General features: G+C 46.6%; 1 protein-coding gene across 9 annotated transcripts in view; it reads left to right on the forward strand.

The window, feature by feature from the left end:
- PNPLA4 (patatin like domain 4, phospholipase and triacylglycerol lipase) overlaps positions 1–17,953 on the forward strand; it is a 27,450-nt gene continuing 9,497 nt past the window's right edge. The window contains exons 1-5 of one of the 9 annotated variants that reach the window (XM_036087965.2): positions 1–125; positions 1,227–1,411; positions 5,246–5,340; positions 5,506–5,641; positions 16,682–16,747. In XM_036087965.2, the coding sequence (XP_035943858.2) occupies positions 101–125; positions 1,227–1,411; positions 5,246–5,340; positions 5,506–5,641; positions 16,682–16,747 (507 nt within the window). In that variant the 5' untranslated portion in view covers positions 1–100. Of the gene's footprint in view, positions 185–691; positions 711–1,226; positions 1,412–4,640; positions 4,883–5,245; positions 5,341–5,505; positions 5,642–16,681; positions 16,748–17,953 lie in introns of those variants that run through there. The other 8 variants (XM_036087968.2, XM_078064155.1, XM_078064154.1 and 5 more) reach the window with 8 other exon arrangements.

Here is a 17,953-nt window from a genome sequence, read left to right on the forward strand (position 1 = left end):
TTCCTGGGCAGGCCCTCCGCGAGCGTGCGCCAGCCCTGATGGGCGGGGCCTTGTTGAGTGACGGCCCGGCCCCGCCTTCCGGCTAAGGGGGCCGTTCAACATGGCAGTGCCGCAGACCTGCGTTGGTAGGGCGGAGCGCAGGGCGGGCGCGAGGCGGGCGCCGGGCGGGCTCTGGTCCGTAGAGGTCGGTCCCAAGGGTGGGCGGGTCGGAGCAGTCCCCCACGCAGCTGGGCTGGTCCGGCGACGACCCCCGCTCCGCCGCCCCCAGGCCCCCAGGCCCCCAGACTGATGCTGGGTCTGCGCGTACCTGCCGCGCGGATGCGGAGCGCCCCCCCTCCACTCCAGTCTGCAGAACTTCAACCCAAACCGGGGCTCCCGGCGAACAGAACAAAGGTCTTAGGCCCCTAAGCTCGAGGCCCAGGCCCTGTGCGTGGTCTGAACGCGCGGGAGTGGGGTGGGGGCGGGGCAGGGAGGACACACGCCCCAGCCCGGGGGCCTCCAGGTGAGCCGCGGGGTGGCCGCAGCACTTCATGCACCTGTGCACATCGGGCCCACTGAGGCTTCGGAAACACAGCTCTGCCCTTAGATTGAGCAGCACAAGTCATCCAGTGGTGCGGGTGACGTTTCTTGGGGCCTTCGACTGCCTCCGTTGGTCTTGAGATAAATATGTTGCCTTGTTGAATAATCGCTCATTGCATAATGGAATAATGGTGGGCATCCTTTTTGGGTTTTTTTTTAAAAAAAATATATATGGATGCTTGCAATGCAAGTGTGGGGCCGAGGAGGCAAGGACTTCTCTTGAAATGTAGTGATGCACTTGCAAAGAGCACGTGTGTCCTTTATTTGGAAGTTGCTAGTTTCTAGCGATTTTACCTTCCGCAATAGTAGCCGTCCCCCCAAAAGTGTAAAAAAGACCAAATGCCTTGCCAGTTGTAATTTATTGAGCTGTTTCTTGCCGGCTGATCAAATAGGAGATTGCAGTATCTATGTGATGAATCCATATGAGATTTAACTTTTTTAAAATTAATTCAACTCTACTGGGCCAAGGTGAGAGAGTAAAAAAAGTTTCCTTGAAAAATTTGGGTATTTAATGAGACTTTCATTGACGATACTATGTTTAGCACAGGGAATTATATATTCAAACAAAGTCTTGTTACCATGAGGCACGAGACAACACACCATGTGCAATAAACTCTACCAACTTGGAGCATTTTTGTTTTCGGTAGCCAGAATGAAGCACCTCAACTTGTCCTTTGCAGCATGCGGGTTTCTGGGCATTTACCACTTGGGGGCAGCATCTGCACTTTGTAGACACGGCAAAAAGCTCCTGAAGGAGGTCAAGGCCTTTGCAGGGGCTTCTGCGGGATCCTTGGTTGCTGCTGTCCTGCTAACAGCACCCCAAAAAATAGAGGTAATGAAGTAGTACGTAGGCTGCGTTCCTTGTCTGGGCGGCGGACGGGAAGGTTGGCTCCTACTAAATTAACTGCAGAGAAATAATCCTTTGGGTAACAGAAAAGGTTAAGAGTTTTCTTTCAAAATTTAATTATTCTGGATCTGTCTTCCGGATTTGGGAAAGATTATTTTGGATGACAGTGAGACAAGGAAATAAAATGCCTTTTTTTTTTACTCTTGAGTGATTATTTAGTCTTAAGATTGCAGCTCTGTTTCTTTCAAGCAAAGGATATTTCTTCTTTATCTGATCATGATGACATCAGCCCTGTTTTCAAAGGCCTGGAACACTTGGCCGATAATGCTTTCTTTCCTCCCATTTACAAACAGGTGTATAAAGGAAAATGACCAACAATTTCTATTAAGCGGAATGATACAGAGATTTTATTTGTTTTTCATTCTCACAGTTAAAAAAACTGTGAATTCCAAGCAGTTTATCCAGAAGTAATGAAAATAAGCCTTCAAGGGGTGCCTGGGTGGCTCAGTCGTTAAGCGTCTGCCTTCAGCTCAGGTCATGATCCCAGGGTCCTGGGATCGAGCCCCACATCGGGCTCCTGCTTGGCGGGAAGCCTGCTTCTCCCTCTCCCACTCCCTCTGCTTGTGTTCCCTCTCTCGCTGTGTCTCTCTGTCAAATAAATAAAATGTTTTAAAAAAAAAAAAAGAAAAGAAGCCTTCATTAGGTATTACATTTAATGCAGTCTATGTTGTAAAAATGTTTTCTGCTTCTAGACAGCAATCATGCATTTGCTGACTGGGAGAACTGTCTTCTGTAGGTGCAGGATATCGTATTCATTCATTACTTACATACCCTAGTGGCTTTGAACAACAGCTGAATAATAATTAACACATTTGTGCCCAGGAATGAATTTAAGTCACATTTAAAATGTCAAGACGACAAAATTTTAAACATCCGGAATCTTGTTCTCATGATCTAGGATGAGCTGCTTATGAAAGAGAACCTGGAGTTGAGGCCAGCCATATGAGAATCCTCTTACGTTTTCTTCCTGTCTTTGTACGGTTGCTTTATTGGAAACTAGAGAAGGGATGCGGTGCATCGCACAGATTGAGAACCTGAAGGCAGTGAACGTAGACGTAAGGTGTGAACAGCCCGCAAGCTAGCAGAATCATATGATTTGGATTGCAAGCTACTTTCTTTCCAGAACTCTTGAGGCCGGGGACTCCCGGGGCGTTGTTTCCTCTTCCTCGGTGCCATCTTTCCTTTAGGTGGGGCAAATCCTCAGCTTTGTGATTAAATAGACTTGGTTTCGAATCTTCAGATTTAGAAATGTATTAAGTGTGATTTAGAGGTAACGTGATTTGGAAATTCTGCCATAATACAGCCACTTAACTGAAATTCTGTGATGTTCAGACATGGACGGTTCCTCTGGATTTGAGACTTGATACCATATTTCAAGCCAGATTACCTGTTCTTGTACCTTTTCTCAATGAATCGGAGACCCTGTTGTATTGTCTAGTTGTGTTGGTATGATTGGGTGGGTTGTTGGGTTGGTAAAGGAGCAGAACTTACTGGGTGCTCACACTGGAAGGTGCAGAATGATTCTCTGTATTTACCTGGAGCATCCTCATTTTTTCCTTTGTCAAAATAAATTTTCGGCTAGTTGATTTAAGGTTATTTTATTTCTTTTCTTTTTAGCATTTGAAATACACCACTTGTAGGATTGCTTTGAGTTTTGTAGCAAACTGTTTTCTACTTACATCCGTGTTAGCTCAGCTCTTGCGGATGATTCCTCGAGCTTTGTGGTGTTGTGACAAATATGTGAGTAATTAATCTAGTTCTAAGCTTATGCACGTGTAATTAAGAGGAGCTACCTGATGCTGGGTGTATTTTAGGTGGCAGGCAAATTTAGACGTCCATACGTAAGAGCTCAGTGCTGCAAGCGTTTTCTCAGCCCATAATTTGCAAGGCACGGTGTTCGATATAGTGGGGAACACAAAGATGAGTAAGTCCGTCGCTTAATAAGTTTCCAGTCTGGTCAGGGGGAGTGTGTGTCTGTGTGCACGTGCACGAGTGTGTGTGTGTGTAAGTAAAATTAATACAAGAAAGTAGGTTAAGTGGGCAGTCTGGCCTACTAGAAGGAGCACACATTTTGGGGACTAGCCCTTGAAGCAGCTTCCCGACAGCAGGCCTGTGTCCACTCACTGCCTACAAACCACCACCTCACAAACACAAATCTGGCTGTCTTAACCCCCCTCCCCCCCGCTACCTTCCCCTCCCACTCCCAGGGCTCTGTTTTGACTTAGGACGGGGATTCAGATTTCTTGGCATGCCTCCCAAGACCCCTGTGCCTTGGTTCTGCATTGGCTCACTGATGATGATTTTCAGCTCAGTGCCCTTGTGGGCTTGTGCTCCCAGTTGTCTCTGCCAGTCTTCCTCATCTACCCCCATGTCCTGTCCAGCTCCTACTCACATTTTAGGTCTCACCCTAGATGTCTCGTTGGAGGGAAGCCTTGGTTGACGCCCGCTATGTAATTCTTTTGTTGCTGCTACAATAAATGACCATAAACTTAGTGGCTTAAAACAACACACATGTATAGTCTTAGATTTCTGGAGGTTATAATTCTGGAAAGGTCTCACTGGACTAAACTCAAATTGTCAGCAAGGCTGTGCTCCCTCTGGAGGCTCAGGAGCAGTCTGTTTCCTTGCCTTTTACAGTTTCTGGAAGCAGCTTGCATTCCTGGGCTCAGGGCCCCTCCCTCCATCTTTAAGCCTTAAGCACAGCATCTTCCAATCTCCCTCTCTAACTCTGACACTCCTCTTTCACCTACAGGGATCCTCATGATGACACTGGACGTGGCTAGATAATCCAGGATAACCTCCCCATCTCAAAATCTTTAACTTATTCACATCTGCAAAATCCCTTCTGTCTGTAAGGAAATACAGAGTCCAGAGACTAGAATGTAGCCATCTTTGGGGGTAGGAGGCTTGATTCTGCTTACTGCACCTTCATGGTGCTCTCGGATCTATGCACTGAGGCAGTCCTAGGTCTCATGAGGACAGGGGCTCTTTGTATCTCAGTCCACCTGAATCCCAGTGCCTAGGACCCGGTGTAGGTTGCATCATGCATGAATTAATAAAGGAAAGACAGACCTGGGTTCAGATCCTGACTCTGGAGGAGTTTTGATGAGATACTGGGAAAGCTGTTTAATCTTTCCAAGCCTCAGTTTTCTTACTTGTCAAGTGGGGTATTATAGTCACCTTACAGGGTTATGTGAGGATGAGCTAACAGAAGCTGAATCCGTGAATCCCAGCACATTAGACGCCCACCCTCTTCACCACTCGGAGACTACCAATGCCCAAGACCGATCTCCAAAGACAAACAGCAGTCGTCACGAGTCCCGTCTTGGTCATTGGTAATCAGTACTGTTGCAGCTGGACTGTTTCAGAGGTCACAGAATTGCGATGGGAGAGGAGGTCAGTTGTGTTGGAGAAATGTGTAGAAGAACGTGCTAAATGAGAATCACAATTGACTCTTCAAGGATTTCCCAGATGTGGGCAAAGCCATTTGAGGTGGTTTAAAAAGAAAAGGGAAAAAAGACTGGATTTGGGAGAATGCATAGCTTGCCTGGGTACTAAGAACGGTGGGTGAGGACCGGGTCTGGGGGGTGGGGGCGATTCACGTAGCTCTGAAGGAAAGGGGCAACGAAGGCTAAGCATTGGGTTTATAAGAGCTAGGGTCCAGGTGCCTTGTGAGATGGCCACAGAATTCTGGAAAAAGAAGGAATTTTTTTTTTTTCTTTACAAATCATAGGTTCACCTATTCATTTTCTTTTTCAGGAATGTAATGAATTTACCTACAAGTTTGCCGAAGAAATCCGAAGGCAGTCTTTTGGGGCAGTAACACCCGGCTATGATTTCATGGCCCGATTGAGGTATATACATGTATATGGAACATTTCCCCCAAAGCACGTGAAGACAGAGTGTTGAGGACAGTGTATAAACTGTGGAATGCTCAGTGTAGTGTTCTCTCTTCTAAAACATTTACAAGGCGCTCGGTAATTCAAGGTGAATAATGCGGGTCACTTTTTCTTCTTCAGAAGCGGAATGGAGCTGATTCTCCCCCCCAACGCTCATGAGTTGGCCCACAACCGACTGCACGTATCTGTCACCAACACCAACACCAGAGAAAATTACCTGGTCTCCAATTTTCCCTCCAGGGAGGATCTCATTAAGGTAACACAGCCGCATCTCATGTTTGAGGAATTCAGCGAGGACTTAATTACTTCTCCCAGGCGATGAGCATCACCACGTTCTTTAGATCCAGGGTTTCCTGTGATGCCTGAGAGACGAAGAGTGCTGGGTAAATGATGTGTTTGATGAGTGAGTTAACCAGTGTCCCTCAGAGGCCACCTCGGAGGCTCCAGAGACCTCCCATACTGGTTCCGTGTTTTTCTCGTGATTGTCGGCAAGCCCACGAGCACCTGGGAGTGCAGCTGGGTAGGGTAGCGGTACTAAGTTCCTTGAGTGACGTAGCTGGTATCTCCCAGTTCACGTAAGATTTCGTACACGTGCTGTCTTATTCAGTCCTCCGCAGCCTTCTATAAAAAAGGTAGGACAGGTGTGATTACTGCCCGTCTATTGCTTTCTTTTTTTTAAAGAGAAGAAACGGGTGGAGAGATTTTACATGATGTGCTCAAAGGTCATACCGCCTGCCTGGGGGAGCGCATTCTGGACCCTAGGTCTCTTGACTTTCCAATCTCATGTTCCATTTCATCCTCCCATTTTGTTTTCATGCTTTTCTAGCCAGACACATTTGAAAGTTGCTCAGTGGTGAATTTATTATCTCTGGGAAATACTTTGGCTAGAGTTGCAAATAACAGTGTGCTTGCTAAGGTAATAGATCAAATATTTGTAAATGGGAAAGAGTGTGCTTTTCTTACAAAAGCCGGGCAATTTTTTTCTCTGTTTTCCCTTTGGTGGGAATCACGGCCAGCTTCAGATAATACGGAGAATGCGTGTGTGGACACAGCAGTGGGCGAGGGATTGAGAGTAAGTGGTGAAAGTTCTGCCTGAATTACATGATAAATGCATTGGTTTTTACTATCGAGTCTAACTGTTGGAGTTTTACTGTGTGAATGATATAATTTGAAATACCTAATGAAATGCTGAACTGACAAGTAAAATTACTTTGTGACTTAATAGATTAGAATATTTTTACTTGGTGTGCTGACTACGCCAGTCTTACACTCATAAATTAATAGTCTTTCCATGTTGGAAAAAGACATTTTTCTATAATCTTGTGGAGACTTGCCAACTCTGAAGGGAGAAGCTGGTCAGTCCCCGCCCGAGCTGTCCCCACCTGCCAGCGTTGGCCCAGATTCGGGGGCTGTCAGTGTGCCAGAAGGCCTCTCCGGCCTGGCCCGGCAGCACGACGCGGGTCGCCGTGTCTCAAAGCAGGAGGCATTCGATCCAGTAGTTACCTGCTCATGGCGTCCGTCCTCGGCTCCTCTCTCGACAACGGCAGGGCGCCTGGCGTTTCCCGTAACCCCTCGGAACTTACCCATCGCTGTTCACGTACTCCGTTGTTCACTGCTTTACCTGGTTAGCGTTAATCGTCGGTCTTTCTTCCCCAGAGCGTAAGCTCCAAGCGGGCAGGGGTTGCTCTGATCCGTCCACTGATAGTCCCCGCACCTGGACAGTACCAGCTCCATCAATGTGGCGTCAGCCAGGCAACGGGAATGGATACACAGATGAACTGAGGTGGCATCAGCAACAAGGGCCTCACTGAGAACAAAACAAAAGAAGGGGCGCCTGGCTGACTTGGTCGGTTGAGCATCCGACTCTTTTTTTTTTTTTTTTAAGATTTTATTTTTTTATTTGAGAGAGGCAGAAAGAGAGCATGAGCAGAGAGAGGGAGAAGCAGACTCTCAGCTGAGCGGGGAGCCCGACGCGGGGCTCCATCCCAGGACCCCGAGATCAGGACCCGAGCCGAAGGCAGACACCTAACCCACTGAGCCACCCAGGAGCCCGGAGCATCCAGCTCTTGATCATGGCTCGGGTCTTGATGTCAGGGTTGTGAGTTCAGGCCCCACACTGGGTTCCACACTGGGTGTGCAGCCTACTTTAAAAAAAAAAGAACAAAGCGTCTGGATCCTACATGTTGAGTGATCTTTACAAAGTAAGTGAGCTGGTCAGTGGCCCAGCTGGGACTACCGCCCAGATGTCCAATGTTCTGCTTGATGACATCACATGCTGGCTGAAATGATCCCCCTCTCAATTCCTTTTATGTGGCAGTGTGCATGGCTGAATAATGGCCTCCAAAGATGTCCACACCCTAATCTCCAGCAACTGTGGATATGTCACCTCCCATGGCAAAAAGGATTTTGTAGATATACTCGAGGTAAAGATCTTGAAATGGGGAGATGACCCCAGATTGTCTGGGTGGATCCAAACTAAATCCGTAAGTCCTTAAAAACGGAGATCTTCCCTGGATGCCATGCACCGCTGCTAGTTCTGAGCTCTCACGCTAGCACAGAGCCCTCTGACAGCCAGCAAAGCAAAGGGGACTTCAGTCCTCCAGCTGGTAGAAGTGAATCCTGCCAATATCTGAACGAGCAGGAAACATTCTCCCCTACGGCCTCCCAGAAGGAATGCAGCCCTCTACCAACACCTTGGTTTCAGCTTCACGAGAGATTCTGATCTCTAGACTGCATGGTAAAGGATCTGTTTGTTATTTTAAGCCTCTAAGTTTGTAGTAATTTGTTACAGCGCGATAGCAAACTATTGCAGTAAGTAAACATGATTTTTTTTTTTCAATTTCCTTTGTTTTAGATAATAACTATTCAGAGAATTGGTGTAATTACTTGAGTTCATTGAACAGAAGAGAAATAGTTGACACAAATGTGTAATATCTTGTAAGGAGAATAATTGAATAATTAACATTTATCCTAGGTTACACAAGAAGCATTTTAAATATTTAGCAGAATGCTCTAACCTTTTTCAGAACTAAAAATAGGAAGGATGGATAGTTCCTTGATGGCAGATAGTGGCTATAAAATGTCTGAAATGCATGCCTGGAATACTCAAGAAGCATTTAGTTTAGCAGTAAGATGGGGTGGAGACTACAAGAGGGGAGAAGAAAAAGCACGGGGAGGAAAGAAAGCAAACTCCCTTGTGGGTGGGGACATCATCCGCTTCTGTGCTCTGAGTAAAAGAGAGGCCAGGTAGAATGCCCTGTGAAGAGCCACGCGGCAGGATGGGGCGGCTCCTGGTGCAGTGGGGAGGGAGAGGAGGAAGCCGCCTGCCCGCCCTTCCACTCCCCTCCCTCACGGGGAGACGGGAGGGCCTCCCAAAGCCAAGCAGGGAAGCAGCCCCTTGAGTGTGCACACTTGAGTCTCCTGGGAGCTCTGCATACCTACATACCAACACACAGCCTTGGGTTTCCTTCCCAGTGTTTGGACATTCTGGAGGTGAGAGAGACAAACACAGACACAGACAGACCAAGACTAAAACCAGAGGTAGGGGATGTCAACTATCAATTGGCAGCTAGTGAAGGAATCTGGGAGTACTCAATACTAGGGATTTCAACCACCACGTTGCATTTTAAACCCATCTTACCATTAACTTGTTTATTCCCGTTCTAACTAGTGTTTTCATTTTATTTTATTTTATTATTTATTTATTTTTTTTAAAGATTTTATTTTATTTATTTGACAGAGAGAGAGAGACAGCTAGAGAGGGAACACAAGCAGGCGGAGTGGGAGAGGGAGAAGCAGGCTCCCGGCCGAGCAGAGAGCCCAATGCGGGGCTCGATCCCAGGACCCTGGGATCATGACCTGAGCCGAAGGCAGACGCTTAACGACTGAGCCACCCAGGCGCCCCTTTTATTTTATTTTTTTTTAATGCTGGGCTCTTTATTATCCACCAGCTGACTGCCACATTTAATTACAGACAGGGTGTCTACGTATGTTAAAGCGTGCATGTGTGTATGTGTATGTATGTCAAGTCCTTTGTGTGCATGCATGTGCTCTCTTGGAGTATTGCATGTTTTATGTGCATCTCTCAGTGTTCCTCTGTAGGTCTGTCATTTCCTGACAGTGTCCTCCAGGGCTAATTTTGTTTGAGCCTCAGTTTTCCCAACTGTGAAATGGACGTAATGAGTCAATCTGTGTTACCATGGAGAACAATGAATAAAGCAAGTGAAAGTGTGTTTCAGCAGGAAAGCGCTGTATGCGTGTTGATTACAGCCAGTATTCAGCAAATAGTAGACAAATCAGGTACTAAGCCACAGACATTGCTGGTCAGCATGCGTGTATGAGTCAGTCGTGAAATTTCAAGTATCACAGCTCTCTTTCTGTGGAGTAGGATTCACACACAAGTAGTTCTTTTGCACAAGTAGTTCTTCTCCCCCTTACTTATCCTCAGTGTTCATGAAGAGTGTGCTAACCTACATCTACAATATCTCAGGAAATGGACTACTACCTAGTTTTGCCACGTTTTCGCATAAGATTTTGCATCTCTTTACCACTGGCTTTCTTTTATAAATTTGCTTTTGTGTGAGGACTCCTACTTAAGTTGTATTAATTAACTTCGCTTTTAGTTGCATGAAAGATTATTCTTTCATTTAATATCTGCAATGATAGTCGAATATTTTATAAGAACCTGTGTTGACCAATTATATGGTCCAAAGATTCCCTTCCTTTTTTTTTTTTTTTTTAAGATTTTATTTATTTGAGAGAGAAACACAGAGATAGCAAGAGAGAACATGAGCGGGGGAGGAGAGGGAGAAGCAGGCTCCCCAGTGAGCAGGGAGCCCAACATGGGGCTCGATCCCAGGACCCTGGGATCATGACCTGAGCCGACAGCAGACGCTTAACCAACTGAGCCACTCAGGCGCTCCCAAAGATTCCCTTTTCTTAGAACTGGATTTCCATAGTATTCTGAATCTTACGTGCGCAGTGATCTAACTCAGTTCCATGGTCTGAATGTCTCAGCTCCCCGCACAAATTCATACAGTGAATTCCGAACCCCTGATGGGGTAGGATCAGGAGGTGAGCCTTTGGGAGATGAAGAGGTCATGAAGATAAACCCCTCGCAAATGGGGTGAGTGCTCTGATAAAATAGACCCCGACAGCTAGCTCAGTCTTCCTGCCTTGTGAGGACATGGTGAGAAGCAGGCTGTCTGCGGGCACTGAATCTGCTAGCACCGCGACCTTGGATGTCCCAGCCTCTCGAAATGTGAGAAATCAGGTTCTGTTGTTGAGAAGCCACGAGTCTGTGGTGTTTTGCTATAGCATCCCAAATGGACTAAGACAGGAAACTGGTACTGAGAAGTGGGGGCGCTGCGGAACTGGGTGACAGACAGACTGGGCGAGAGAAGAGGTACGTGCTAGAAAGAGCCCACGTTGCCGTGAGCGGACGTTTAGAGGTGCTTCTGAAGAGGACCTGGACAAGAAAGAGGCGAGCTGGAGAGACAGCCACTGTCTTCTGAGAGGTTCCCTAAGGACCCGTGAGCAGAATGGTGGTAGGAGTATGGACTTCTGGTAAAACCAATCTCATGAGGTCTCAGGCAGAAACGAGGACACGGTCTTGGACACTGGAGGAAAGCCCTCCCTGCTGTGAGGTATCAGTGAAGGCTTCCAGTGTTTTCTGGGAGGTATAACTTGCGAGAGATAAAAATGGGTATTTGATGAGGCCTCATTCCAAGCAGAGTGTTGAAGGAGCTGCCTAGCTTCTCTTGACTGCTTCTATAAAACGCAAGAAGAGAGAAACGACTTAAAGATGGAATCACTTATCAAAAGCGAGGTAGAGCTTAAATATTTGGACCATGCCCAGCCTGTCCTTATTGAAAAGAGTGACAGTGTCTTCGGAACAGAACTGGAAGGTGTGGGCAAACAGTCATCCGATGAGGATGTTGTCAGCCATCTAAAGAGAGGCCAGGACTACCGTCCAAGACGATGGAAGTATGACCCCTGAGGCATTGCAGAGATCCTCAGGGCTGCCCCTCTCCCGAGAAGCCCAGAGCACGAGGGCAACTGTAGACACACCCTCGCCTCTCACTGGACAATCCTCCCCCGCTCGGAGCCATGGGAGTGGGGATCCCAGACAAGAGGAAAGCTCTGGGGAGCTTCAGTCAGGACACTCAGAGGTGGGGCCCCACCCCTGCCCAGCAAAGCTTCAGGGGCAGGACCCTGCCACCAAGGGCCTGCAGGACGGGACATCCCGCCGAGGAGCATATCCTCAAGCCTTAAGGTCTAACGGAATTTGCCCCCTTGCGTTTCAGACTTGCTCTGAATGTGTTACCTCTGTTTGCTTTCCTGTTTCTCCCTTTTGGAATGGGAATGTCTATCCTGTGCCTTCTCACCCCATATTTTAGAAGCACATAACATCACGATCTCGTACGTTCACAGCTGGAGAGCAGATTGCCTCAGGATGAGGGGTACCTCAAGTCTCACCCGTAGTTGACTGAGATGATATTTCGGTGAGACTTGGAACTTTAAACTTTGAGTTGATGCTAGAACAAGTTAATACTTTTTTGGCTGTTGGGAGGGATTGAATGTATTTTGCATGCAAGAAGGACATGAATTTGGGGGAAACAGGGGTGGAATGCTATGGTTTGAATATTTCTGTCACCAAAATTGGGGTTGAACCTAACCCTCGTGAGATGGTATTAGCAGGTGGGGACTTTGGGAGGTGATGAGGTTATGAGGGCAGAATACTCATGGATGGGAAGAGTTCCCTTACAAAGAGACCCCAGACAGCCCTCTTGCCCCTTCGGCCACAAGAGGACACACACAGCAAGAAGATGGGAAGGGGGCTCTCACCACACACCAGAACTGCTGGTGCCATGTTCTTGAGCTCTGCAGTCCCCAGAACTGTGATAAATGTCTGTTGTTTATAAGTCACCCAGTTTATAGTATTTTAACAGCCTGAATAAGACTAAGATCCTCAAGGTTGGTGGCTGTGGTGTTCTCCCCCCCGCACCATTCTCTGTATACCACTGCAAGTCAGACATGTGGTTTGTCTTCAGATACTATTTTGTCCAGACTTTACTTGTGCCAAGTCCTCCCCAGCTCCCCACTAGTGACTCAGACAAGATAGGGAGACACATGTAACGTGTGCTACCATACAGGTGGGAATGACCCCCACACGGAGGATCCCTTTATAGAGTTAGACCAGAGCCCCAAGAGGCCTCCTCCTGCAAATGCCTCAGTTGTTGTTCTCCTCAACCAGAGAGATTCATTTTGGATGCCACACTCTTTTTTGGGGGGGTGAGTTGAGGGGCAGATGAAAATGTTCCCATGGGGGATGAAATGCACTGATCATTTACGGCGGTGGGTCGGTTGTTTTCAACAGATCAACACCAGATTGAGACCCCATTTGGCAAAGGCAGATGGTCCCCTGGTAATGGAAGAGCCTAGCGCTTGTGTTCGGTGGGGTGTGGTTGGCATTGTTCGCACAACTTCTCAGTGCCTTGGTTTCGTTGTAAGTTGGAATCCACACTGAGCCACCTACCCCACAAAATGCTACAGAGATCACGTGCGTGGAGGCGCTTCGTCAGGTCCTCTTGAGTACCCCCCTGCTCAGGGGCCCTTGCTCTCCCGACTTTTCCCGTGTGCTGTGGGTCTGTGACAAGTCCTTTACTTGCGAGCCCCTTTACACATTATTCCCTGAAGCCTGGGCTGTTTTTCTTCCCAAGGAAATGTGCGATCAAGAAATCCAAGCCCATTTTAATACGAGTCTTCCGCAAAGTGTGATTAGGGAGGTAAATCCTTTGTTTATAAGGAACTCGTATGTCACTTGCACAGCTGAGCAGAAACGATTTTGAAATTAACCATGCCGTGGAGCGGTGGTGTTGGCCCCTTGTCTGAATTAGCACCAGTCGGTGAATTCTTCATGTTTAAAACTGAGGGACACATGTGGTCTGAGCTGGTCTTTTGACCCAAGTGAATGCTCGTTGATCCTTATTCCCAGGAAGGCTTTCGTGCAGAACCACGTCGCTCTTGGGAAGAACAACCCTGTCTCCGTTGCTAGGATGTCCTCGATTTCTGCACACATAGCGGGAATGCTCTTGTCGCGAGATCGTCTCACATTTAGCCTCCTGAAGGTGAAATAAGGCCTGCATTTAAGATTGGTCATTATCTTGGGAAGACTGGGGAAGATAAATTTGAATCTGTCTTTGAATTTCAACTACACCAGCAGGTTCTGAATAAACAGCCAGATCCTCATTAAACTCCACAGCAAACTTTCGGCATAAATGGAACTTGCTGGGAATTTATTCTCTAAGGAAGCCAGGCCACATAATTTTCTAAACACCCCTTTTCTATGAAATGTGAAATGAAAAGAGCTAGTCAGAACGCGTATTGAATATGCGCTTGGCAATGTTGGTACAGTTGCTGCGGGAAGTTACTTTTATTTTCATCCTTGTATATTTAGTAAGAATGAGACAAAAAACTAATCAGTGTTTGAACCGACGTCCGTTGCTTAAAGTGCTGGGCCCTGTGATGGGCCATGAATGGCAAGACCCGAATTTCTGCATCAGTGTTTGTCAGCCGTGGCGCCCCTGATATTTGGGCTCCTCTGCTTCTCTGGTGGTGCATCCTGTGAACTACAGCATGTCTAGAAGGATCTCTGGGTTCTACCCGCTAGATGCCCGTAGTATCCCCCCCGCCCCCCCCCCACACAGTTGGGACACACAGTACTGTCCCCAGACCTCGCTAAACAAAGACACCCCCTCCCCTTGCTGAGAACCTCTGCTCTCCCTGTATTGAGATTTACCGGTGAGAAAAATCTCACTGGGAAAACAACGAGGTTAAGACACAGCAGAAGGACACGTTTAGGCCTACCATCTTATCAAGTGGCCTGAGAATGTCAGTGTTTGTCTCTTTCCTTAGAAAATCCTCTCTGCTTGCAGTAAAATGGCAGTAAGCAGACCTCGAAGAAAAAAAGCCACTTTGTTCTTAACTGTGGAAGCTAATTTCCCCACAAAACTTAGTTGGATATCCAAATCAGCAGCACATAGAAAGAGAAAGTGAGGTATGACGAATAAATACATTGATTTAGAGGAGTGGCAGGTGTTTTCCCTTTGGATGAGCTCTTCCTATCAGCGAGGAGGATTCGTACGGTTCTTTTCTGTAGGGAAGTAATTGAATAGTATTTTTCAACCAAACACCGCAAAAGAGTTCCAAGCATTGACTTGTGAACTTCACATCATGCTCCGACACGGGGGGGTGGGGGGAAACATAATTCGTACTCTCATGGTAGTGATTCTTTTTTTTTTTTTTGGGCAGAAGTAATTGTGCAGCATATTGAAATAGATCGTTATATTTACAGAGTGCCTTTGGTTCTCTAAAGAGCGTTAAGTACTGCAATTTCACAATATGTGTGCCATCCACAAACTGTTCCCATTACCACTACAGTGCATTTTGCCAAATAACTTCATTAAATAGCCACAGTGTGCCTGCAAAACCTACCTAGAGTCTGTAATTGTTTTTTTTAAAGGAGTAGCCAACTGATGACAGAGCCAAATTTAGTTAGAGGGAATGCAGTCCTCATAAGGCTGAACAGCCTTTGTCTGAAAAACACGCAACTGCTGATGCTCTGGGGCCCAGAAGGTTGGTTTCTGTCCTGTCGTCCCCCGCGTGGACGTGTGATGTCATCTCCCACAAACCCAGGGACCTCTGTACACTGGGTGTGCCTGAGATCCTGCAGGAGTCCTGGCATTGTGCTACGAGGCCACTGAATTTGCTGCCACACAAATCTGACGCCCCAGATGCTTCTGGGCCCCCTGTCGGGAGCCCAGTGCTGTGAGGGCAGCTACAACCAGGACCTCTCCCTCTGTCCTCGCCATGCCCCCGACAACACGGGAGACTCCGCGTTTCTCCCACCGTTTAGACGGCGGGGAAGCACCAGAGGGTCTTCACTGCTACCACGGAGAAGGAGAGATAACGACAGGCATCTGTCGAGTGTCAGCCCTGAGAAGGACTGACTGACCACGCAGGAAATACCCTTGCCTTAAGCAGCTTTGGGCAGTGAGGAGCCAGGAGGCATGTTTAGAGGAGGAGAGCCTGTGCCCACTGCTAGGGACAGGACGGAGACATAACTGGGTTCCCGCGGCGTCAGGTGACAATCCACAGAGGACTTTTCCTATAGAAAGTGCATTTTGCTGGTGACCGGATCGATTATTTATCCACAGTTCAGAGTAAATTGGCCTTTGAGAGCTAACCTCAGAAAACATACCTATAATATCGCTTCCTTGGGGGAAATGCCCTCTGAGTTCTAAATGATTCTACATAGATGATTTACAAATCAGTTTTAGGGCCATCATCCATTTCTGAATAATATATGCCCCCCCATCTCATGAAATCTTTCACAATAAACAGCCATAGCGTCTTTGCTTACTAGTTGAAAGATGATAGCTTAAATATTCAGTATCTACTGCGGTGTCTTTCCAAACAGAACAGTACTGATTTGGAAACTATACTGGAAAGTAAAACACGTACATGTCAGAAAGGTTCCCAGTGCCAGGCTTCTTCCGTTGGAAGAAATGGTAATATTTTAAATGGCAATCTTATTTGACTTTTTCAAAGGAAGATAAAGGATAATTGGTGTTCCTACCTGCCACTGTCTCATTTATATCCAGACCATGCTGCTAACGCATGAAATGTGCTGCTATCCTTAGCAACATCCTGGTGACAAAGTACAACACCCCTAAGCTGCAGGCTAGTCTCCCCTGTAATAACCGGAGGGGTTCGCTCCTCTGAACAATAAGAGTGCAACTTTATTTTCATTTTTATTTTTTAAAGAAAACTCGACCGCCACCATAGGGCTCATGACCCCAAGATCAAGAGTCCCAGGCTCGGACGGAGCCAGCCAGCGACACAAAGGTGCAACTTTAGTATGATTTTTACAGTATATGATAGAGCATTGTAAATAATTTATGAGCACATAGTCAAGAATTTAGCCTTACCTGGAGCTTAATGTTGTAATGACTTGGCTGTCTACAATTAAAATCCCGATTTTACTCAGGTGAGGTCAACGGAGACACAGAACATTGAACTGCACATGTCTCTTCAAGGTCTTTTCAGGTATTAGAAGCGTTATTTTCTATTTAACGGTGTCCTGTGCGCACTTGACATAGATGGAACTCATTTCACGTTTTATAGTAGTTGTTATTTTTTGAAAAATTTCACATTTTATGGTAAACGTATCAAACCTGTTGAGTGCGTGCTAACGCCTATGTTTATGAGCTGTTTCTTTATTTTATTCATCTAGGTTCTGCTGGCCAGCAGCTTCGTGCCCATTTATGCAGGACTGAAACCAGTGGAATACAAAGGGCAGGTAACAGTCTCATAACTGATGAATTCGCCGTAATTCCTGTAGGACTATGTTTCCATTGAAGGATCCAGTTTTATAATTATTCTTATGGTTCCAAATCAGTTTATAGGATTTTTTTTTAATAACTAGTTTTGTTTGTAACAGAAAAAAAAAAAATCAAGTACAGGGGCCTTGGCACCTTACGGTCAAGATCTCGAGGTTCAGAATGACTGGGATGCTCCTTTTTTCCTCTGATTAAAAACTTCATCCCTTTTGTTTAAAAAAAGAGTGAAAGACTTCAAAAAATCATAAAGTCCTATTTACAGCTCCTTCTATAAGCAGAACTGTGCTGTCAGGTGGGAAAAGGCATCAGGGTGCCACACACCCACCCGGCCCAGCCGAAGCTGGAGCGCTCCCCTCCGGCCCCCACACGGGAGCCCCTTACCGGGGAGCAAGCCCCTCTTCTCCCAGGCCCTTTACTTACCCAAGTGTTTGTCAGACCGTCTGCATTCCAGGACAGCGCTCTTCACTTGGGGCCGACACTCAAGGTAGGAGACAGGTTCTGGGAGAGAAAGTTAGAGGTGAGCATCCCCCGGCAGTCTGCTCTCAGCCAGCGCTGTGGGGAGGTATTTTATGTACGTATTTATTTATTGTAAAGATTTTATTGATTTGAGAGAGGGAGAGAGAGAGTGCGCGCAGGCGTGTGTGCAAACACGAGTGGGGAGGGGCAGAAGGAGAAGCAGACTCCCTGCTGAGGGTCCCGATCCCAGGACCCTGAGATCATGACCTGAGCCGAAGGCAGATGCTTCATCAACTGAGCCATCCGGGCGCCTCTACGGGAAGGTATTTTAGCCAGCTCCTTTCTGCATTCTGCACCATGGTTGCATTAAATGTTCATCATCCTACCCTTTACAGTGCCACACACACACACGCTTTATAGTCAAATACACTATCTACTTGACACATACCAGAGATACGGATTTTATAATCAAATACAGTATCTACTTAACACATACCAGAGATACGGATTTTATAATCAAATACAGTATCTACTTAACACATACCAGAGATATGTATTTGTAATCAAATACAGTATCTTTTTAACACATACAAGAGATAAGTATTTATAATCAAATACACTATTTGACACATTCCAGAAATATGCATTTTATAATCAAATGCACTATCTACTTAACAGATAACAGAGATCTGTATTTATAATCAAATACA

The sequence above is a fragment of the Halichoerus grypus genome, chromosome X (assembly GCF_964656455.1).
Source record: "Halichoerus grypus chromosome X, mHalGry1.hap1.1, whole genome shotgun sequence".
NCBI lineage: Eukaryota > Metazoa > Chordata > Mammalia > Carnivora > Phocidae > Halichoerus > Halichoerus grypus.